This window comes from Salvelinus fontinalis, chromosome 8 (assembly GCF_029448725.1).
Source record: "Salvelinus fontinalis isolate EN_2023a chromosome 8, ASM2944872v1, whole genome shotgun sequence".
Lineage (NCBI taxonomy): Eukaryota > Metazoa > Chordata > Actinopteri > Salmoniformes > Salmonidae > Salvelinus > Salvelinus fontinalis.
In genome coordinates this window covers 1475720-1500185 of record NC_074672.1, presented here as the reverse complement: position 1 = coordinate 1500185, position 24466 = coordinate 1475720, and the positions used below count along the sequence as shown (strand labels likewise).

Genomic DNA, 24466 nt, shown 5'->3' with positions numbered 1-24466 from the left:
ATTTGGCATGGGTTCTCAGATCCTCAAAAGATTATACAGCTGCACTATTGAGAGCATCTTGACGTTCTGCATCATTGCCTGGTATGGCAACTGCTTGGCATCCAATCATAAAGCGCTACAGAGGGTAGTCTTAACTACCCAATTTGTCATTATTTGAGCATTGTTTGGATGACATCGCTGAGTACATCACTGGGGCCGAGCTCCCTGCCATCCAGGACCACCATATAAGGGGGTGTCAGAGGAAGGCCCTACATTTTTTTAAAGACACCAGCCACCCAAGTCATGGACTGTTCTCTCTGTTACCGCACGGCAAGCGGTACCGGAGCGCCAAATCTGGGACCAAAAGGCTCCTGAACAGCTTCTACCCCCAAGCCATTAAACAGGTGAACAGTTAATCATATGGCTATCCATACTATTTGCATTGGCATTCTTGCACTGGCTCTCCTTTGTCTTGAGGCTCCCGAGTGGCGCAGCGGTCTAAGGCACTGCCTCTTAATGCTAGAGGCGTCACTACAGACCCTGGTTCGATCACAACCTACCGTGATCGGGAGTCCCATAGGCTGGGACACAATTGGCCCAGCGTCGCCCGGGTTAAGGGAGGGTTTGGCCGGGGTAGGTAGTCATTGTAAAATAAGAATTTGTTCTTAACTGACTTGCCTAGTTAAATAAAAATATGCACACTCACTGGACTCTACCCACACACTCACACATACTACACTGTATACTGTATGAGTGTTAGAGTGTCAAACACACTCCCACCTTACATACGCTCACACACACAAAACACACACACATGCATATTGACGCCACACACAGACACACTTCACATACGCTGCTTCTACTCTGTTTATTATATATCCTGGTTGCCTAGTCACTTTTACCCCTACCTACATGTACATAATACCTCAATTACGCCAACTACCTCGTACCCCTGCACATTGACTCGGTACCGGTACTCCTTGTATATAGCCTCGTTATTATTATTTTATTGTGTTACTATTTTCTTTCCTTTAAAAAAACTTACTTTTTAACTCTGCATTGCTGGGAAAGAGCTTGTAAGTACGCATTTCACAGTAGAGTCTACACCGATTGTATTCAGCACATGTGACAAATACAATTGTATTTTTTTTTTATCCTCAAGAAATGTTTTTGTGAATTGACAATCATAAATGGCAAATCTAGCACTCTCACACCAGCGATACATTTGAACAGAGAAACATGACTAGGAAAAGGCCCTAATTTTTCCTTCCACTAGGTGTGTGAAAGGAGAGAGGGGAGGCTGGGCAAAGGGGGACTAGAGAGGTGGGTAATGTGGCATCAGACACTGAAATCACCTTCCAGTTTGGAGTGAAGGAACACGATTCACAGGGCTAGGGTGGGAACAGAGGGATGACGAGGAGGAAGTCAAAGAATTAAGGGATTGTGTACCAGATTCACCAGAGGATGAAAGCATAACTATCTTTCGCTGATATTCAGTGACAGCCCCATTGGAAGGTGGCTGTGTATCTGTCCAGCTGCAGCTGAGATACAGAAAGAAGGACAGATGCAGTGTGCTCAGAGTACTGATTGCAGACAGGCCATAATGTGATACTCCCAGAACTCGTGACATGTATGTTCAAAATACCTTTTGTTGGTATTGTTGGTATACCAGAAAGACTAGACCATCAGCCTTGGTTAAAAAACATTTTAAACATCACAATCCAGTTTTCAGAGGGACTTAAAGCAACGTGATAAGGAGAATGATGATGAGAACCACCATGCTGTTTGTCATAATAGTAAAGCTGTAACTCTCCTCTCTCTCTCAGCTCAGTGGTCCCCTTCTCGCTGTTTCTGGCCATCATTCAGCTCAACTCATCCCAGGCCAGCGCCATTCTAGCTGTCAGGGGTCGCTTCCGAGACACCAGGAGAGATTGGGAGATGCAGAGGAAACTGATAAAGAGAGCCAGAAATATTGTGTCAGAAATATTATGGGCGCAATAGCTGGCGGGGCGGTGGCACGAAACGGCTGGGTTTGAATTAATAAACAAGTTGTAGGTGTGATGAGGGCTTAGCCATTCACTGGCAAATCACAGCCTTCTATGGCTTAATATTGCATGTTTGTCTCAAGTTGTATAGGTTAATGATGGTCTTGCGTTGGACAATTCTCATCCTAGTCCATTGTGGATTGACACTACAGTTTATTAAATCGCATAGGCTACAGTAAAGAGTGAGAGAAACAAAATCCAGTGTTTGCTCAATAGGTTTGGACATTTTAGTAGTTGGCTTCAATTAGGCCTTTATGCATCGCACTACTCCTCAAATACTAGGCTCCTGTAAATTGTATTGTATGCGTGAGGCACGTTCTCAAAAAGCAAGATATAACCTAGGCCAACCATTGATTAGGCCTGAACATTTTGAATATGCTTGCAGGAGCGCTTCTTTGGTAACTGGAACAGAGGTGCTCTCTGGAAATGGAAAGGATACGAGCCGAATGGAGTAGGCCAACGCACTGCAGGTAGGCCTATGTGAATAATGCAAAAGCATGATTGCAGAAGCCTCACAAGTAGACCATTTAGAAATCATTTATGGATAGGCTACGTGGGTAATGCATGGCCAGGATAAGAAAGACATCAGATGCATTGTTGTTAAACCAGCTTTCAAAGGTTTTTTTTTTATTTTTATCAAATGAAACAGAAAACAAGCAATTGTTACAGGAACATAATTGAAATATTTCTAAATACCGGTGTCACATCTGATCTCTATTTCAAGTGGGGAATTAAACCTACATGGAGGGGGTTTATGCACATCCAAAATAATAACAGGAGCTGGCTAAAATAATGTACAATAGCCTTCATAGATAAAAGCCCACATGCAAATTGGGGGGGGGGGGAATATTGTTAAACCATGGGGGCAGCCTGCATTTCAAATTAGGGAGGTGTTAAAACAATTGAAGTGTTCATGAATTTACCTGCAAAAAAGCAGAGAACAATTCACACAAAATGCAGAAATAATGATGAAGTATTTAGGTGGCTTTTATTTTTCCATGTTTCTTACCCCCGTACCCCTTTCAGATATATAAAAATGCAGGTATGGTAAATTAGTGTGATTTTGGTCTGTGTATCCCTTTCAACTGAGACGTTTTTCCGCCAACTTTAGCATCCCGCCAACTTTTTGCAGACCTTTCTTTATATCTGAAAGTTATTGCCTGGGACAAAGCCTGTACTTTTATTTCCGCCAACTGGCCTAATCATGATTGCGGGAAAGTTTTGCCTACTGCTTAGTATGATATTGTAGCGACCTAAACAGACAGCTATGTGTTAGGCTATTAGTTGGTTGTGTTGTACTTACCAGTACCCAGCGTTTGCAGGTTCCGACATGCCAATTAACCTGCTATCTGCCAATCACGGGAATGCCTGGAATGTTCTGATGCCGGGCATCCTGGTGGTTGGCGGCGTGGAGGGGGGTTGGGCAGGGGGGTGGAGCATTGGAAGTTAAGACCAGGTTTAGCCATTGTTCTCTCTCTTACGTCTGGGCTTCACAAGAGAAGGTCACGTTTGGCTTGTGGGGTATCTTTAATTTAGTTGGCGTGGGCTACTGCCAAACAGTAGCCTGTGTAAAGTGGGGTTAATAAACCGTCAATTCGTAAACGCAATCCTCTGTCTGGACAATTGTTCCTATATGATCTAGTCAGGTCATTACAATATGTTCTGGCTAGCTAGCTAGCAACGCTGAAGGGATTGCAAATGGGTTAGCGTAACTCTAGTCAAACATATTTTCTTCTAAATATTAGCTAACTGGCTAGCATGAGGCCAGCAAACACGTTAATCAAATGTTTGGAACGTAATTTTCACCTACTTAAGTTGATACGCCCACTTCCATACACACTCCAAGTATGCAGTTACCCATGACTCGACTTTCCGCGGCATTGGGACTCTCTTTTTTAATTATTATTATTTTTAAATCAAATGTATTTATTTTCATAACACCAATCTCATTGGTAGATAATGTATTGAGAAACAGGTATACTTTTCCACCTCCAATTCATTGTTATAGATACAATATATCTTCTATGTAATCCCAGGACTACTCCATGCTAGATTAAATTAACATGCAATCAAATCAAACACCTAACACCTCAATGTTCCAATGAAAACAAGTAACTACGGCACACAAGTCTTGACAGTCACAATCATGAGAGCATAAAACAAAATGACTCCTGCAAGATCAACAGTGTGACTTCCTTGGTTAAATAAGACAAATAAATTGGGACTCTCTTCAATTTCTTCTCATTTCCATGCAGTAGCCTAGGCTATTCTCGAACATGCAACAGTGCAGAATTTGCGTGGCGGTAACAAACATAAAATAGCGCTTGATGGATTTGCTCATATTTTTCCGACTGTAGTGCGCTTTACAGTTAGTGAGAAGTCGTCGGAGAACCGCATGAATGGATTTACTAGAAAGAACTATAGACAGAGGAATGAATGAAATAGCACGCTCCTGTTTTGCTGGAACGTTTCAATCATTTGCATTTTCACGTCACGTGGATTATTGTTAATTTGGAATGAGGTAAACCTGTAACGGGGATGGATAACATTTTAGTACTTGTATATGTGTTTTCAAATGCATTTTACGTACAGGCCATCTTGTAATTTTACATAGCAAATCCACGAAAATAGAAAATTGTTTTATAGATAACGCACAGTTATGTGCGCATGACAGAACTACGAAGAGGGACTTATTTTGTGGTACACATTTCCTGTTTCCTAGCAACGAACAGGAAGTATGTGTAATGGGATGGAAGAAAAAAGACAATCAAACAAGACTGGTCTTTTAGGAATATAAATAACTTTGTGGTGAGTAAAAACATAGTGCTAGATTTAAATACCATACATTAGAAATTCCAGAACATATTTGGCTGGACGCAATAATCAAATAGATGTTAAAACAGGGTAACGTTCTATTTTTTGATGCAATGTTTGTTTAGCTAGCGTTAGCTTGTTAAGCATGATGATGCTAACCGTTACTTGTTAGTTAGCGGCTATTGTATCTAGCATTGGCTTGTTCGCAAACCAACGGATAACTTTTCCGTAATGGCGCGTGTTTTTAAGTTACATGTGAAATGTAGCTAATGGAATTCAACAAGAAAAATGTTTACGTTTTGGCCGAGGTGTTGTTTCCCCACATTATTGAAATAGTTAGGCGGCTAGCAGTCGCGCTAGGGTATTGTGACACAATATAGCGTTAGTTAGCCACCTTCAGTTTGAATCGGGCAAAATATATATTGGCTAGTAACAAACTAAATTCGGATGTATTATACATGTTTGTACCCATTGTGTTAGTAGGCATATGGTCCACGATTATCACATAAATGCCAGCAGCATACCACCCTGCATACCACTGCTGGCTTGCTTCTGAAGCTAAGCAGGGTTGGTCCTGGTCAGTCCCTGGATGGGAGACCAGATGCTGCTGGAAGTGGTGTTGGAGGGCCAGTAGGAGGCACTCTTTTCTCTGGTCTAAAAAATATCCCAATGCCCCAGGGCAGTGATTGGGGACACTGTCCTGTATAGGGTGCCGTCTTTCGGATGGGACGTTAAACGGGTGTCCTGACTCTCTGAGGTCATTAAAGATCCCATGGCACTTATCGTAAGAGTAGGGGTGTTAACCCCGGTGTCCTGGCTAAATTCCCAATCTGGCCCTCAAACCATCATGGTCACCTAACAATCCCCAGTTTACAATTGGCTCATTCATCCCCCTCCTCTCCCCTGTAACTATTCCCCAGGTCGTTGCTGGAAATGAGAAAGTGTTCTCAGTCAACTTACCTGGTAAAATAATGGTAAAATAAAAAATAAAATAATAAATAAATAATACATTGACTGCAAGTGATTACGACTAACCAAATCGGTTCTCTATTTTTTCCACAGCACTCATGTTGTACCTGCATCCATTCTGATCCCATTCTTGTGCAGCCTTCCTATTTGGACTGTACAATGAATGTAAGCTCTTGTGATATGGAGGAGCTGGGAATCTGATGTATTTCCCCCACAATTATCTAGCTCAAATATTTGCAGTACTATCCTGTAATGGCTATGCAAGAGCCTGGCAGGACTAAAGGCTTCTCTTGCAAACACTGTGGCACAGTGTGCTCCAACATGCCAAGCCTTCTGGAACACATGGATAGTCACTTCCAGCTAGAAGAAGATCGCAAGTTCAAATGCGATGAATGTGGCCGATGCTACAGGCATGCAGGTAGCTTGGCTAACCACAAGAAAACACACACGTTGGGTTCTTTTCAATGTCCAATATGTGCTAGGAAGCTCTCAAACCCTCTGGCCCTGAAGAGCCATCTGCGCATCCACACATCACAGAAGAAGTACTCCTGCATGGACTGTGGGAAGGCCTTTAGGCTAGCTACTCAGCTGGCCACCCATCAAAAGGTCCATCTCTCTGGGCAATCAAAGAGGAGAGCCGGTTGGGGGGCCACTGCAGAATATTCTCCAATTGAGAATAGAGATGAAATTGAAGATCATGATGACTTTGAAAAGCCGTCGTACTTGGTGGCTGACCAGCAAGACACAGGGATGGATATTGTGTCTGGTAATAACCTTAGCCAAGAGGAGGCAGAGGTTATCCCCAACTCAGCAAATTATAGTGAAAATCTAGGCTTCGAAGCAGGGGATCGACCTTTCAAATGTGATCAGTGTGAAAAGTCATATAGACACCCTGGAAGCCTGATCAATCATAAGAAGTATCACCAGGTAGGGATGTTTGAGTGCCCTATCTGTTTAAAGCAGTTCAATAATCTTGCTGCCCTCCATAGTCACCAGAGAACCCATAACAAGTCCAAAAGTGGGCCAGACACCCATTCCTTGGAAGTCACTTACGCAGGCAGAGCACCAGAGCAGTTTTCACCCCTGAACAGGGATGTTCCAGTCCATTTCTGTCACCTGTGTCAAGTGATGTTTCCTAATGATGATGAGTTCCAGGAACATGTCCAAAAGCATAATTCTTCCTCTATGTCCTTTGGGCACGATCAAGATTTATCTGAGGATCATCATGATTCTTATGACCTTAGTGTCACTCCTTCTCCTGACTCAAACTTTTATTCACCACCTCTAAACAGTACTCCATTGATTGATCATCAAGGGGAGCAGATCAATGATATTCAAATATACTCTGACCACTCCAGTAACAAATCCACCTTGAATACTCCGGGAGAGCCCTTAATCTTGGAATCAGAGATTCCTGCTGACGATCTAAGTAAGGCAGAAAAGTCCTCAGTTACAGAAAACGGTGAGCGCCGCTACAAGTGCCAGGTCTGTGGAAAAAGCTACCGGCATGCCGGGAGTCTCATCAACCACAGGCGTTCTCATCAGACAGGCATTTACCAGTGTTCCATCTGCCGCAAGACTTACCCACACATGGCTGCCCTCCGCAGCCATGTCCGCATCCACAGGGCCCATCCGTCCTCCTTTAACCTCAGCTCTGAAGGAGACTGGCTCTCTTCTGAGCCCCTAACGCTGGAGAACCAGCAGGCCAGCTTCTCCTCTCAGGAGGGAGATGCTAGCAATATGATGACTCTCGCTCAGGAGAACACGAGTGAACACGGCATTGGAGGATCATGCCATGTGCAGTTTGACTCCGCCTTTCCCCAGGACAGAACTGTGCACCTACCTCACAACGAACGCCTGATGGAGAGTCACATGTGTGCAGACTGTGGCGAAACATTTGCAGACATCGCAGGAATCAAATTGCACGTATGCCCCCTGCTACAACCGCAGCAAGAGGCCATGTCAAATGGCTATGACAGCAACTTAACCTTCTTGGACACTAATGGACGATGCACCATGGGAAATCCAGGAGATCATGTAGAGTTCCAGGGACTGAATGGCAGCCCTAGACAAAGGTACTGCGATGAACATGACTTCCATGAAGGCCAGAATGGGGAGCAGTTGAATGGTGATGGCAAAGAAGAGGATGATGGCGGAGAGCTCTATCAGTGCTCAGCGTGTGGGAACCGCTACACAAGCATGAGGGCTCTGAGGAGCCATCTTCGTGGCCACACTCAATCCCATGGTACTCCTACAAGCTCCGGCCCCTCCATGTCCTCCCTAGAGGCTGAAAATGAAGAGGACCCTGGAAAGAGACATCAGATGGATGGGGGTCTGATGATCTGCAGTACTTGCGGAGAGAGTTTTGCCAAGAAGCAGGACATGCTTGCCCATCAGCTCATACACAATAAAGCACAGGCAGATGATGCTAAACACATACATATGGACAATAGTAATGGAACTAGGCACAAAGAGGAGGTGGACAGCAGCATCTGTGGAAATTGTGGTATATTTTGCACCAGTTACCATCATCTTGAGACCCATCAATGTACAACAAATGTGAAAAGTGAATCTGCAAACGGTGTTGAAAAAAATGAAATGGGCGGCTCTGTCAACGGTAAAGAATTAGGACACACGAAAGAGAATTTAAACAATGGGGATTGCCAGTACAAGTGTGATCAGTGTGGAAGAGCATACAGACATGCTGGCTCCCTTCTTAACCATAAAAAGTCCCACAAAACTGGAGTGTTCCGCTGCATGGTTTGCCAGAAGCGCTGCTACAATCTACTGGCCCTTAAGAACCATCAGAGGACCCACTTTGATGTTAAGAGGTAATTTCTAAACCTGATTGATAACACAGAGAAATATTCTATTCTACTGATAAGTATCCATGTTATTTGACAAATCACGTAAATAAACAGAGAACCTAGGAGATGCAATTAATTGTAATATTACATTTCAAGGTTTAGGTTATTGCACTGTTACCGTGCCCTAACAGCTAACATTTTCAATGAAGAGTTACCCAGTGCTTGCACACTGATCTAAGGATATACTGCCTGTACAATTGGTTTTGTCCACATTCAATGCTCTAAATTGAAAATGTTCATTGGTAGCACAAGTTCGGAGCACAACATACAATCTAGGTGCACCAGAAGATGCATCTATTTTTTAAAAATTGATTGAGATATAGCATATGAATTCTAGCTACTTTTTGAAGATGTTTATTATAAAAAGCGAAGACGTTGATACAAAACATGTCATTGAAATTGCAGTCATTTGTGGAATATTAGGTTTCTTCATTGTGTTTAAGCACTACCTGTTGAGATGCGTTGCATTGAAATTTGGACATTGTCTCTTTTTATGAGCGTCAAGCGACGACATGCAGTAGATCGCGCATTCATTCATTGCTATGATCATTGAGCTTCTAAAGAAGCTCAATTCCTTTCTTTCTTTTCCTTTCTTTCTGTGCCCCCAAATGTTTAGATATGCTGGTAAAGTGACCAGGTTGTTGGTGTAAACAAATGCCTGTGAGTGGTTTTGGAACGACCCGCAAAATGGTTTATGAACAGGGCCTAAAAACAATATTTTTGGTCCACCAGCCGCTTTGGCAGGTAGATGGAAAAAATCTTTACCAGCCAATAGTGTTTATCGCCATAACACTGAAAGCCACACACAAAGTTTTCTCGGGTTTGTTTTTTCAGTTTTTTTCCCTTCAGGTTTAAATTATTATTTTTTTATAATAGAAAAACAACAGTTGGATTTTCTTAGTCCATAACAATGCTTAAACCACACCAGGAGACTACTTTTGTTTCATTTTAATTACTCACCTGAAGTGACCGGTGTTTGGCTGGTGGTGGTTGTACTGCATTGCGCAATATTTATTTCTGTTTAACTAGGCAAGTCAGTTAAGAACAAATTCTTATTTACAATGACAGCCTAGGGCCTAATAGCAGAGTTTGCAAAACAAGACACCACCCGATTTGATACAAATTATCATGATATCATATTCTGCCAGGTAAGCCTACTTTGCAGGTAACATTTAATTTGGAAGGTTTAATGGGGAAAGGCTCGCCATTGCTAACTGGCTACACAAAGTGGTAGTCCCAGGCATTCCTATGATGCATCTTCACAAGGTTGCAAGAAATACAAATCACTGATGCATTCTTTAATATTCATTATATGTAGACGCTCGTTTTTTCTCTCTCTGGGGCACTCGGATACAACTGCACAGTGAAGCTTATCATTACAACAATTATTATCTGGGTCGCACAGGTGCTCCCAGGTCCCAAAGCAAAATATCTAGGTGCACTTTAGAGACCTGTCTCCATTTGCAGTAATGTATTTTGTGTTTTGTCTTTACTTCATTCATGCTCGACTGTTCTGTGCTTTGTAAACATAGGATGAACCTCTCTCTTTGTCCCATCTTTTAGACATGCGTGCAATGAATGCGGGAAGGCATTCAAGATAGAGAAGCAACTATTGAACCACCTCAGAATTCACAAGGAGAACCATGCCAAAATACAGGAGCTCAACAGCCAGATTCAGGCCGTCATGCAGACGAATGGCACGAGGTCAGAGGGAGGAATGCGCTTGCTTAATGCACCTGCCAATCAAGCCACCACCACCCACAAAAAGCATAGGCCAACCCTCAACAGAAAGAAACCCAGTGTGGAGGAGGGGGCTCAGACTGGAGTCAAATCAGTGGATGCAGGCGACCCTCGCCCCTACTCCTGTGACCAATGTGGGCGAACGTATCGACACGCAGGAAGTCTGGTCAATCACAAGAACTCCCACAAGACAGGTGAATACTACTGCTCTGTTTGTAACAACACCTACTCCAACCAGCTGGCTATGAAGAACCACCTGCGCATCCACTTCTCAATTAAAAAGCACAGTTGTCAAGACTGTGGTAAGGCCTTTAGGGGAAAGAAGCAGTTGTCTAGCCATATTTGCGCACACCTCAGAAAGGATATGCCAGGAGGGGTCAGGGGAAGAGGTCGCCGACGAGCAAGAAACGTTAAATGTAAGCAGTGCAGACAGACGTTTATATCCGCTGACCAACTGACAGCCCATACCTGTGGGTCACTGGCAAACTCATCAGAGGGCAGCGACGGACAAACGAGTATGACCTTGAAAAGGGAGGAGCGACCATTCACCTGCATCATCTGCAATCGCAGCTACCGCCACGCGGGCAGTCTCCTGAATCATAAAAACACTCATAAGTCCGGTGACTTCAGCTGCACGTTCTGCTCCAAGCCCTTTTCTAACCCCATGGCGTTACGCAACCACACGCGAATCCACACACAGAAGAAGAAGCATGTCTGCCTGACCTGCGGGAAGGCGTTTCGGTTGGCCAGTATCCTCCATAACCACCAGAAGGTCCACACCAGGGTGGCCAACCACTTCAGCTGCCCAGAATGTGGCAAGAGCTTCCAGGGCAAGTCTGGGCTGAAGAGGCACCGCTGCCGGGGGGGCCAGGATGACTCGGCTAGAGCTTGTGACGGCGATCACAGAGAGAGTGGAGACAAGTGCTTCACGTGAGTTACTTGTTTCATTATCAGCTCATTGTGTAAAGCATGATTCTTTTTTCATGGATCTTATTAATGATTATTAATGATTATCTTATTAATGATCACTTTTTTTTAGTCTTCAAAAAAATGGCTTTAACACTAGAACCTCTGGGCCTTAAGGGGACCCCCCCCCCCCTTCGGGCTAATGAGCAGTCATTCTGATTGCACTGTTATTAATAAATGTCGTAGTATTGCAAAAATAATAATTTGATTGTGTTTATGAAGGACTTAGGTAACATTTAGATATTATAAATAACAGAATAGCATTTTCATTCGTTTGTTACTGTAGGCTATATGTAAAAACACAAATTCAATTGCTCAATGAATTTTATCTGTGGAGTGCCCTTTTGTTACAACTATGAAACAGAAAGCAGATGTGTTGGAACGCGGTAACGGCTTATTTTCATAACGACAAAATCAATAAATACCCCAACCACGAAGACGCACGGTCAAATGATGAAAACATCAGAAGTCTGAACATCATAAGCCCCCAAGTCTGCTTCATAAATAGGGAAAATCAACACAAAATAAATAGTGGCATTTATAATGAATGTGTCTCTGACAGCAGTAACAAATAGTAAATTGTCCGCTAGCCGCTTACACGGTGTGCATCTTCACGCAGTTGTATCAGTTGGGGCATGTCCATGTCACGTAAACAACTAAAGCTAGTGAGTGAGTGCGTTGCTGTTGTTTTTTTGCTTGATATGTAGGGCCTGCTTTCCCAGTGACATTTTGTGCTGGTAATCTGCAGCACTGTCACCGGCTTGTTATTAAGGCCAAGCGGAGCCATCCCTTCCCGTCTCACTGTTTGGTGGTAGGGCGGGCACCGTTCTGGCGCTTAGGCCTCCGGTGTGTAGGTTCAGGCTGTTGCTCAGAATCAGAAGAATAATCATTAGAGATGTCAATTTGAGATTAGAATAGATCAATACAATAGAATGGCCCGCCCTGTTCTTCATTCACAATTGCTTACATAATTATGTATCGTTCACTTCCCCTCGCTCAACTCACCCATTCTCCCTAACATACTTCATATATTTAATCTGTTACAGTGCCTTCATAAAATATTCATACCCCTTATTCCACATTTGTTGTTACAGCCTGTATTCAAAATTGATTAAATATATTTTTCTCTCACCCATTTACACACAATACCCCATAATGACAAAGTTAACTTTTTTTATTTTTTATATTTGCTAATTTATTTAAAAATAAATACAGAAATATCTAATTTGCATAAGTATTCACACCCCTAAGGCAGTACCTTGTAGAAGCACCTTTGGTGGCGATTACAGCTTTGAGGCAACTTGTGCAAAGCTGATAGACGTACCCATCTGGATTTGGCGATTTTATCCCGTTCTTCCTTGCAGATTTTATCAAGCTCTGTTAAGTTGGATGCGGAGCGGTGGTGACCAGCAATCTTCAAGTCTTTCCACAGATTTTCAATGCAATTCAAGTCTGGGCTTTGGCTGTGCGGCTCAAGGACTTTCACATTATTGTTCTGAAGCCATTCCAGTATTACTTTGGCTGTATGCTTGGGGTCATTATCCTTTTGGAACGTAAATATTCACCGCAGTCTAAGGTCATTTACACTCTGAAGCAGGTTCTCATTAAGGATTTGCCTGTATTTGGCTCCATTCATTGTTCCCTTTACCTTGACCAGTCTCCCAGTCACTGCTGCTGAAAAGCCTCCCCATAGCATGATGCTGCTGCCTCCACCATTTTAGTCTCATCAGACCACAGAATCTTTTGCCTTAGTCTTTCACGTGCCTTTTTACAAACTCCAGGCGTGCTGTCATGTGCCTTTTTCTCGGGAGTGGCTTCTGTCTGGCCACTCTCCCATAAAGCCCAGATTGGTGAAGTACTGTAGAGACTATTGTCAAGCAGGTTCTCCCATCTCAGCCAAGGAACTCTGTAGGTCTGTCAGAGTGGTCATTGGGTTCTTGGTCACCTCCCTGACCAATGACCTTCTTGCTCAGTTTGGTCGGACGGTCAGCTCTAAGCAGTCTGGACGGTTCCATATTTTTTTCAGTTTACCAATTATGGAGACCACTGTGCTCTTGGAAACTTTCAACATTCTAGAAGTGGTTTTATATCCTTCTCCAGATATAGTGGGCCTCATCACAATTCTATCTCAGATCTACGGCCAGTTTCTTGGACTTCTGTTTCTGCTCTGACGTGCATTGTCAACTGTGGGACCTTATATAGACAGGTGTGTTTCTTTAAAAAAAAAAATCCTGTTTTAAACAATTGAATTGGCTACACGTGGACTCCAAATCAGTGTGAATACATGTGTAAATATATTTTATTTCTTATTTTATTTATTTTTACCCCTTTTTCTCCCCAATTTCATGGTATCCAATTGGTAGTTAGTCTCATTGCTGCAACCCCCGTACGGGCTCAGGTAGAGAGCCGTGCGTCCTCCAAAACACAACCCAACCGCACTGCTTCTTGACACAATGCCCACTTAACCCGGAAGCCAGCCGCACCAATGTGTCGGAGGAAACGCAGTACACCCGGTGACCGTGTCAGCGTGCACTGTGCACTGTGTGTAATTATTTCCTCATAGTTAAATTCTATTAGTAAAGATACGCCTGAGATGATCTTCTTGTTAGGTGGGCCTTTGGTACAGTAAGAAAAAGCCACTTTATGTCCAATTTAAATAACTTTCATAAACAGAGATTTTAATAATTCTCTCTGCTGCAGGTGTGACCTCTGTGGACGCTCGTACCACCATGCTGGCTCCCTGCTCAACCATAAAAAGACGCACTCCGAAAACCTCCACCACTGTACCTTGTGCCTCCAGACTTTCCCCGACACCCTCGCCCTCCAGGTCCACTCCCAGATGAAGCGCCACTGCTGTCCAGACTGTGGCAAGACCTTCTGTCTCATCTCGCACCTGCAGAACCACATGGAGGTGCACTCCAAGGACCACACCCTGGTCTGCAGCCCCTGCCATCAGAGCTTCCCCAACCCAGCCATGTACCAACAACACCAGGAACTGCACCACCGGGCCCAAGGGAATTATCAACAACACAGCATGCAAATGGAGGATGACCTGGGCTGGGAATCGGGACTAGACCAAACCATGGAGCTCCAAGGCATCCCCAAGCTGGTACCGGCGTTTGCCCACATGCACGGTGGCATGCCCGACCAGCAGGAGAGCAACGAGGCGCGCTGTATAGGGGAGAAGAGCCACGTGTGTGAGCACTGCGGCCGCACCTACCGCCATGCAGGTTCCCTCCTCAACCACAAGAACAGTCACAAGACCGGCTCCTTCTTCTGCTCCGTGTGCCAGAAGGAGTTCACCAACCTGATGGCGCTGAAGAACCACCGGCGCATCCACACGGAGCCCAAGCGCTACCAGTGCCTGGAGTGCGGCAAGGCCTTCCGCGTGTCCACCCAGCTCATCTGCCACCGGAGGATCCACACCAAAGAGAAGCCCTTCTCCTGCCTGCTGTGCGACAAGTGCTTCTCCAGCAAGTCAAACCTGCGCCACCACCAGAAGATTCACCAGAGTGGTGGCCAGGACTACGAGTCCTCCTTCGGCATGGATACGAACAGTTTTATGGACATGGACATGGACTCTTTTCTCTGAGTCAGGACGCCGCGTCAAATACTTATTATATTATTCTCCCCATTCACTGGACCCCTATCGGTAATTGTAAAGTGGCGCGTTCCACAGAGCCCCAGTGGAGACGGCGTTTACTCTTGATGTTGAACTCCTTCAAAGCTGCCTCACAAACATTTCATTTTTCTGATTCTGCTTTGGTCATACACTTTTGGAGTGGTAGAAGGATTTCCGATCTTACCTCTAGCAGGGATTGTGGCACTGTTAAAATTCCCAGACGGGCACAGGCGACGGTGTCTCGTCAAATCTTTATCCGATTGTTTTCGCACGAAGTGCACATTGTCATTGAATCGTTTACCGCTTATAGGAGTGAGAACTAATGGACCTCCTTTCATACTGACTGTATCAATGTCCTCACAAGGTAGACGGTTCACTTTGGTTGGGAAATTGACTGACGTAACAGAACTGCTTCAGCCCAGTTCCTGCATGTGAGCTTGATTTACACATGAATGACTCATATTTTTATGAGGAAAGTGCTGTTCTGAAATGGTAATTTCCTCTCGCTATCTATTACTGTGTTCAGTGCCTCCGTCGGTTCAATTCTCTGCCCAGCTTATAAAAAGTGCGGGCTGTTCGCAATATTTTCCCATAGGTTAGAGAAAAGTGATCAATTTGACCTTTTCTGGTGCGGCTTCAATAAGGATGACCTCCTAGTCTTACCCAGAGGATGATATCAAAGGTATTTACTGAAATCATGTAATCAAGTTGGTGGTAATCAAATGGTTTTAGTGATGGTGATATTTGGGTACACCTTTGAGTGACATTTGTATGCTAAATGGACATATTTAATTATTTATTCCTGTTCTTTTTTAAAAACTTATTTTCATTTTTTCTGTGTGTACTTTGATATATCACAGTTTCTATGAATGTTACCTTGACTCTTAAGAAATATCCTATGTAGCATTTAAGGAAATTCCTCAATCTGTAATTCCATTCTCAATGGCTGCGACTCCAACACAGGTAGGAATGCATTAGCCAAGGACAGTGGTCTTGCCAGCACTGTGGTTTTGCCACATTAAAATGTCTGATGTGCAAAGCGTCGTAGATAATTATCCATGTCTGAATTGGGCATTACTTTATTTTTACAGGTGCCATTTCTCACCCATGTCTTGTTCAAATAAGAATTGTAGGTGTTCTTGTCCATAATCACCCATGACAATTTTCAGAAATTTTGCAAACCTTTACAATACGAAACACATGCTTTTGACTTCTCAAACTTTCAAAGGTAAACTCAGCAAAAAATGAAACGTCCTCTCACTGTCAACTGCGGTTATTTAAAGCAAACTAACGTGTAAATATTTGTATGAACATAAGAGTCAACAACTGAGACATAAACCGAACAAGTTCCACAGACATGTGACTAACAGAAATGGAATATTGTGTCCCTGAACAAATGGGGGGTCAAAAGTAACAGTCAGTATCTGCTGTGGCCACCAGCTGCATTAAGTATCTAGTGCATCTAGTGCATCTCCTCCTCATGGACTGCACCAGATTTGCAGTTCTTGCTGTGAGATGTTTCCCCGCTTTTCCACCAAGGTACCTGCAAGTTTCCAGACATTTCTGGGGGGAATGGCCCTAGCCCTCACCCTCCGATCCAACAGGTCCCAAACGTGTTCAATGGGATTGAGATCTGGGCTCTTCGCTGGCCATGGCAGAACACTGACATTCCTGTCTTGCAGGAAATCGCGCATAGAACGAGCAGTATGGCTGGTGGCATTGTCCTGCTGGAGGGTCATGTCAGGATGAGCCCGCAGGAAGTGTACCACATGAGGGAGGAGGATGTCTTCCCTGTAACGCACAGCGTTGAGATTGCATGCAATGACAAGCTCAGTCCGATAATGCTGTGACACACCGCCCCAGACCATGACAGACCTTCCATCTCCAAATCGATCCCGCTCCAGAGTGCAGGCCTCGGCGTAACGCTCATTCCTTCGACGATAAACGCGAATCCGACCATCACCCCTGGTGAGACAAAACCGTGACTTGTAAGTGAAGAGCACTTTTTGCCAGTCCTGTCTAGTCCAGCGACGGTGGGTTTATGCCCATGGGCAACGTTGTTGCCGGTGATGTCTGGTGAGGACCTGCCTTACAACAGGCTTACAAGCTCTCAGTCCAGCCTCTCTCAGCTTATTGTGGACAGTCTGAGCACGGATGGAGGGATTGTGCGTTCCTGGTGTAACTTGGGCAGTTGTTGTTGCCATCCTGTACCTGTCCCGCGGGTGTGATGTTCGGATGTACTGATCCTGTGCAGGTGTTACACGTGGTCTGCCACTGCGAGGTCAATCCTGTCTCCATGTAGCGCTGTCTTAGGCGTCTCACAGTATGGACATTGCAGTTTATTGCCCTGGCCACATCTGCAGTCCTCATGCCTATTTGCAGCATGCCTAAGGCATATTCACACAGATGAGCAGGGACCCTGGGCATCTTTATTTTCGTATTTTTCAGAGTCAGTAGAAAGGCCTCTTTGGTGTCCTAAGTTTTAACTGTGACCTTAATTGCCTACCGTCTGTTAGCTGTTAGTGTCTTAACGACCGTTCCACAGGTGCATGTTCATTAATTGTTTATGGTTAAACCCTTTACAATGAAGATCTATTGGGATTTTTTACGAATTATCATTGAAAGACAGGGTCCTGAAAAGGGGACGTTTATTTTTTTTGCTGAGTTTGTTTGCGTGTCAGTCCGTAAAATGTAAGTCAAAAGTGTAGAATTATCGTGTTGTGAAAGCCTACTCTCTCTGATCAGTTAGCCTACTTATATTTATAATACAAAGTATTTATTTCTGTCTTTATTTGAATGGTTATTGTATTTCTGTTAATGTTTCATGGACACAAGCTTCAGTGTTCAAACTTGTCCACATCCAGTTGGTTGCTTCAACCATGTTGACAGCAGTGTGTATCCAGAAGCAGATGTCCATCGCCACTATTTGAGAAATGCTTTGGGGTGCTTTGGAAAAAGCAATTTGTGGTCATATAACCTTTACATAAATGTGCAATTAAGTTAAATCTAGTATTTATTTGGTTTGCAATGCTTACCAGAAAAGGTGTAAAATAAAATGAGGTGCTTATCATGTACAAAATAGTGCATTTTTTCAGTCCCACTAATGGCACTTTTTTTTGTAAAACACAAGTAGCAAGCGTAGATCCTTTAGGTTTAAAACCTTGTTTGAGGGTGTGGGCCCAGTACATTATGAAATGTGTAACTGACACCACAATGTGTTTTTCTTGGCATTATCCTATATTTAATATACAGTGCATTCGGAAAGTATTCAGACCCCTTGACTTTTTCCACGTTTTGTTACGTTATTGCCTTTTTATAGATATCTTTGTGTGCATATTTACAAAAAAATAAACATCACATTTACATAAGTATTCAGACCCTTTACTCCGTACTTTGACGCACATTTGGCAGCGACTACAACCTTGGGTATGACGCGACAAGCTTGGCACACCTGTATTTGAGGAGTTTGTTGCATTCTTCTCTGCAGATCCTCTCAAGCTCTGTCAGGTTGGATGGGGAGTGTAGCCGCACAGCTATTTTCGGTTCTCCAGAGATGTTCAATTGGGTTGAAGTCCGGGCTCTGGCTGGGCCACTCAAGGACATTGAGACTTGTCCCGAAGCCACTCATGCGTTGTCTTTGTTTGGTGCTTAGGGTTGTTTGTCCTGTTGGAAAGTGAAACTTCATCCCAGTCTGGTCTGGAGCAGGTTTTCATCAAGGATCTGTCTACTCGATCCAGACTAGTCTCCCAGTCCCTGCCGCTGAAAAACATCCCCACAGCATGATGATGATGCTGCCACCCACCATGCTTCACCGTAGGAATCTTGGTTTCATCAGACCAGAGAATCTTGTTTCTCAAGGTCAGTCTTTAGGTGCCTTTTGGCAAACTTCAAGCGGGCTGTCGTGCCTTTTACTGAGGAGTGGCTTCTGTCTGGCCACTACCATAAAAGCCTGATTGGTGGAGTGCTGCAGAGATTGTTGTCCTTCTGGAAGGTTCTCCCATCTTTACAGAAGAATTCTGGCGCACTGTCAGAGTGACCATCCGATTGCTCAGTTTGGCTGGGTGGCCAGCTCAAGGAAGAGTCTTGGTGGATCCAAACTTCTTCCATTTATGAATTATGGAGGCCACTGTTCTTGGGGAACTTCAATGCTGTTTTGGTACCCTTCCCCAGATCTGTGCCTCCACACAATCCTGTCTCGGAACTCTACACACAATTCCTTCGACCTTGTGGCTTCGTTTCTTTTCACTGAAATGCACTGTCAACTGTGGGACCATTTATATAGACGTGTGCCTTTCCATATCATGTCATATCATCATCCAATACATTGACTTTACCACAGGTGGACTCCAATCAAGTTGTAGAAGCATCTCAAAGATGATCAATGGAAACAGGATGCACCTGAGCTCAATTTCGAGTCTCATAGCAAAGGGTTTGAATACTTATGTAAATAAGGTATTTCTGTTTGTAGCTTTATCCTTATGGAGTCTTGTGTGTAGATTGCTAAGGATTTGTATTTATTTAATCCCTTTTAGAATACGGCTGTAACTTAACAAAGTGAAAAAAGTCAAGGAATCTGAATACTTCCCGACTGCACTGTATATACAAAAGTATGTGGACACTTTTTCAAATTAGTGCATTAGGCTATTTCACCACACCTGTAATTGACCGGTGTGTAAAATCGAGCACACAGCCATGCAATCTCCATAGACAAACATTGGCTGTAGAATGGCCTTACTGAAGAGCTCAGTGATTTTCAATGTGGCTCCGTCATAGAATGCCACCTTTCCAACAAGTAAATTAGTCAAATTTCTACCCTGTTTGAGCTGCCCCGGTCAACTGTAAGTGCTGTTATTCTGATGTGGAAACGTCTAGGAGCAACAACAGCTCAGCTGCGAAGTGGTAGACCACACAAGCTCACAGAACGGGAGCGCCGAGTGCTGTAGCGCATAAAAATCGCCTGTCCTCGGTTGCAACACGCTACCGAGTTCCAAACTGCCTTTTAGAAGCAACGTCAGCACAATAACTGTTCATCGGGAGCTTCTTGAAATGGGTTACCTTTGCCGGGCAGTTGCACACAAGCGTAAGATTACCATGCGCAATGCCAAGGGTCGGCTGGAGTGGTGTAAAGCTCGCTGCCTTTAGACTCTGGAGAAAATGACTCAGGGTTTAGCGAATGCCAGGAGAACGCTACCTGCGGGCTAGGCCCCTTAGTTCCATTGAAGGGAAATCTTAATGCTACAGCATACAATGATATTCTGGATGATTATGTGCTTCCAACTTTGTGGCAACAGTTTGGGAAGGCCCTTTCCTGTTTCAACATGACAATGCCCCCGTGCACAAAGCGAGGTCCATACAGAGATGTTTGTCGAAATTGGTGTGGAAGAACTTGACTGGCCTGCGGAGAGCCCTGACCACAACCCCATCAAACATCGCCCAACATCAGTGCTCGTCGTCACTAATGCTCTTGTGGCTGAATGGAAGAAAGTCCCTGCAGCAATGCACCATCGTCTAGTGGAAAGCTGAGCGGTACAGTCAGTATGTTTAATGAACAGACAGTGGCTCGGGTGGTTGTTGTCATAGGAAGGGCAGAAAGATCATCAAGGACATTGGGTGATGTAGGTGTACTGGAGGCCAGGTAGTTTGCCCCCGGTGATGCGTTGGGCAGACCGCACCACCCTCTGGAGAGCCTTGCGGTTGCGGGCGGTGCAGTTGCCGTACCAGGCGGTGATACAGCCCGACAGGATGCTCTCAATTGTGCATCTGTAAAAGTTTGTGAGGGTTTTAAGTGGCAAGCCAAATTTCTTCAGCCTCCTGAGATTGAAGAGGTGCTGTTGAACCTTCACCACACTGTCTGTGTGGGTGGACCATTTCAGGTTGTCAGTGTTGTGTATGCCGAGGAACTGGAAGCTTTCCACCTTCTCCACTGTGGTCCCATCGATGTGGATAGGGGGGTGCTCCCTCTGCTGTTTCCTGAAGTCCACGATCATCTCCTTTTGCTTTGTTGACGATGAATGAGGGGTCATTTTCCTGACACCACACTCCCAGAGCCCTCACCACCTCCCTGTAGGCTGTCTTGTCATTGTTGGTAATCAAGCCAACTACTGTTGTCATCTGCAAATTGATGATTGAGTTGGAGGCGTGCTTGGCTACGCAGTCATGGGTGAACAGGGAGTACAGGAGAGGGCTGAGCACGCACCCTTGTGTGGCCCCAGTGTTGAGGATCAGCGAAGTGTAGGTGTTTCCTACCTTCACCACCTGGGGGCGGCCCGTCAGGAAGTCCAGGACCCAGTTGCACAGGGCGGGGTTCAGACACAGGGCCTGAAGCTTAATGATGAGCTTGGTGGGTACTATGCTGTTGAAGGCTGAGCTGTAGTCCATGAACAGCATTCTTACATAGGTATTCCTCTTGTCCAGATGGGATAGGGAAGTGTGCAGTGCGATAGCGATCGCATCGTCTGGGGAGCTATTAGGGCGGTAAGCAAATTGAAGTGGGTCTAGGGTGTCAGGTAAGGTAGAGGTGATATGATCCTTGACTAGCGCCTCAAAGTGAGTGCTACGGGACGATAGTCATTTAGTTCAGTTACCTTTGCTTTCTTGGGTACTGAAACAATGGTGGCCATCTTGAAGCATGTGGTGATAGCAGACTGGAATAGGGAGATTGAATATGTCTGTAAACACACCAGCCAACTGGTCTTTGCATGCTCTGAGAATGCGGCGAGGGTTAACACGCTTAAATGTCTTACTCACGTCGGCCACGGAGAAGGAGAGCTCACAGTCCTTGGTAGCGGGCCGCGTCGGTGGCACTGTGTTGTCCTCAAAGCGGGCGAAGATGTTTAGCTTGTCCGGAATCAAGACGTCGGTGGCCGCGACGGGGCTGGTTTTCCTTTTGTAGTCCAAAGTTGTATTGTTAGTCATAAATGCTGATGTGTTACCGCCGCTCTGATATCCAAATGTTATTCCCGGCTGTATGTAATAACACAAAAAACAATACTGCAAAGTTGTCTAGGGGCTAGAAGCACGGCTGCCCTCTATCGGCGCCATTACAGTTAAGTTCTGTAATACGGCTCGCATATCCAAATTGCAACATGTATTTTCATAAATGTTTATGGTCTGCATGTAGTGTTAATGTCAGATCTCAGTTTAAACCTTGAACGTGGCATTGTCTGATTACGGTTCCATCTCTTCTGGCACTTATTAATGTACACTTCACTTTTTTTTGCCAGGATGACAACCCCTGTGTACTGTATGTGTCATGTGCATCTCCCACAGCGGTAAATATTGGAATGAAACATTGGTTGGGTTCTCTGTACATTCATAGCAGGATTGTCCTTTACACAAGGAATTCACCGCTACATTAGGTATAGTGTAATAAAAAGCATATCCCACAAAGATGTGAATTTAGTGTTCAAAAACTCATCTGAAATATTTTATTAATATAACCCTGTATATATTTTGTCACTTTGAAATGTATATTTTTACTTCCAGGTTAGGACTATGAACTTAGCTAATTAGAACCTTAGCCAATCAGTTTGTTGAAATTAAATGACTTAAACTCAATTACCAACACAATGTTTTTTTTATGTCCTTTTCCAATGATTCCAACCTTTTATTTTGTTTAAAGTTTTATAACAAAGCATGCAGAACTTGGTTCCAAACCAATCCCTTTCTCCTCCACACAGTAGTAACTGCTTCCAAACTGTACCATTTCCTATACCTGGTTCCAAACCACACCCTGTCTCCTACACACAGTCTTTGGTTTCAAACCAAGCCCCTACATGCAGCACAGTACCTGGTTGTTGCAAAGTTGATATCAAGAAATCAGCTCATTTTATTCTTTATTTTATTAACATAATACACAAAGGTCAGCCAGAGTTCACATGTAACATTGCTTATTACTCCACTAACCCATGTACATAAACCAAACAGACAAGAAAAGTTAACTAACCACTTGTTAGTTATTGCTCAGTAACAAAAAGTTGGTCAGCTGGTGTCACTGGTTTTACAAACATTTTTGCAGGGGTCCCTTTGACAGTATTTATCCAGACATTTAGCTGTTACCACAAACATTCAAAAATATAATTCTAAATAAATAAATAATTCTGTATAGAAATTGCCCTTTTCTTGCTGCTGTTATCCATATCCACTTACTATTGATAACTAAGTAATTTTGTCAGTAACATGAAAGAGGTCATTATTCAGCCATCCACATTCTCCTGACACAACCCTTAAAATTGTGTTCTGACTTAGTTTGAAGCTGAGTACACAGTTATACTATGGTTATGCTTGTCAATAGGGTTCAGTTAGTTTTTTCGCTAAACCGCAATGTTCCTTCCTGGGTTGACATTCGGTGACTAATAGTAGTGTTACAAACATTGTCACATAAGCATGGGCTTATCTCCATTGTTTCAACTGAGGAAAGGGAATACTGAGTAAGTTGCACAACAATGCATTCAACCAAAATACACTACCGGTCAAAAGTTTTAGAACAACTACTCATTCAAGGGTTTTCATTTATTTTTATATACATTGTAGAGGACAAAACTATGAAATAACACATGGAATCATGTAATAACCAAAAAAAGTGTTAAATCAAACTATATTTTATATTTGAGATTCTTCAAAGTAGCCACCCTTGACATCATTGGACACTCTTGGCATTCTCTCAACCAGCTTCACCTGGAATGCTTTCCGACTCATCCCAAACCATCTCAATTTGGTTGAGGTCGGGGGTTTGTGGAGGCTAGGTCATCTGATGCAGCACTCCATCACTCTCCTTCTTGGTAAAAGGACCGTATTCTGTATACCCCCCTACCTTGTCACAACACATCTGATTGGCTCAAACACATTTAAAAGGAAAGAAATTCCACAAATTTAGAAGGCACACCTGTTAATTGAAATGCATTCCAGGTGACTACCTCATGAAGCTGGTTGAGAGAATGCCAAGAGTGAGCCACGCTTTGCCTTGACAGCTTTGCAATTTGAAGAATCATTTTTTATTTGTTAAACACTTTTTTGCTTACTACATGATTCCATATGTGTTATTTCATAGTTTTGTTGTCTCCACTATTATTCTACAAAGTAGAAATTAGTTAAAAATAAAGAAAAACCTTTGTAGGTGTTCTAAAATTTTGGACCAGTAGTGTATGTGTTCCGCATTTAACCCAACCTCTCTGAATCAGAGCACAGTGGTAAGGATTCCCTATTTGTGTCCATCTGGGAATGATTTAAATGCTTAGATATAAACTATACCAACACATGCTCACAGAATTCTGGACCACCTAGAACTTTTCCATCACAACAGTTCGGGAACCCCCGTGTTATGCTACTTATCCTGCATAGTGCACACACATTACACAGTGTCTACATTTGACAGTATAATGGTAAAATGACCTGTTAAAAGAATGTCCAATATGTTTGAGCAGTTGCATAGTCACAACTTATTTTCCCTTTGCCTCTTGATTGGA

The 24466-nt window shown here is 43.8% G+C and overlaps 1 protein-coding gene across 1 annotated transcript; it reads left to right on the top strand.

Moving 5' to 3' along the window:
• Positions 1-4272: 4272 nt before the first annotated feature.
• On the top strand, positions 4273-22559 carry LOC129860351 (zinc finger protein 646-like). Its single transcript, XM_055930674.1, has 4 exons — positions 4273-4832; positions 5901-8638; positions 10238-11344; positions 14081-22559. The coding sequence occupies exons 2-4, from the start codon at positions 6060-6062 to the stop codon at positions 14970-14972; spliced, it is 4578 nt and encodes a 1525-aa protein (XP_055786649.1). The 5' UTR covers positions 4273-4832; positions 5901-6059; the 3' UTR covers positions 14973-22559.
• Positions 22560-24466: the final 1907 nt, after the last annotated feature.

What these genes read in the sequence shown, in the direction of transcription:
- LOC129860351 (XM_055930674.1), top strand. Translation starts at nt 6,060, where the DNA reads ATGGCTATGCAAGAGCCTGGCAGGACTAAAGGCTTCTCTTGCAAACAC. An exon ending in ACCCACTTTGATGTTAAGAG is followed by an intron (nt 8,639 to 10,237) that starts GTAATTTCTAAA and finishes CCCATCTTTTAG; the next exon opens with ACATGCGTGCAATGAATGCG. An exon ending in AGTGGAGACAAGTGCTTCAC is followed by an intron (nt 11,345 to 14,080) that starts GTGAGTTACTTG and finishes TCTCTGCTGCAG; the next exon opens with GTGTGACCTCTGTGGACGCT.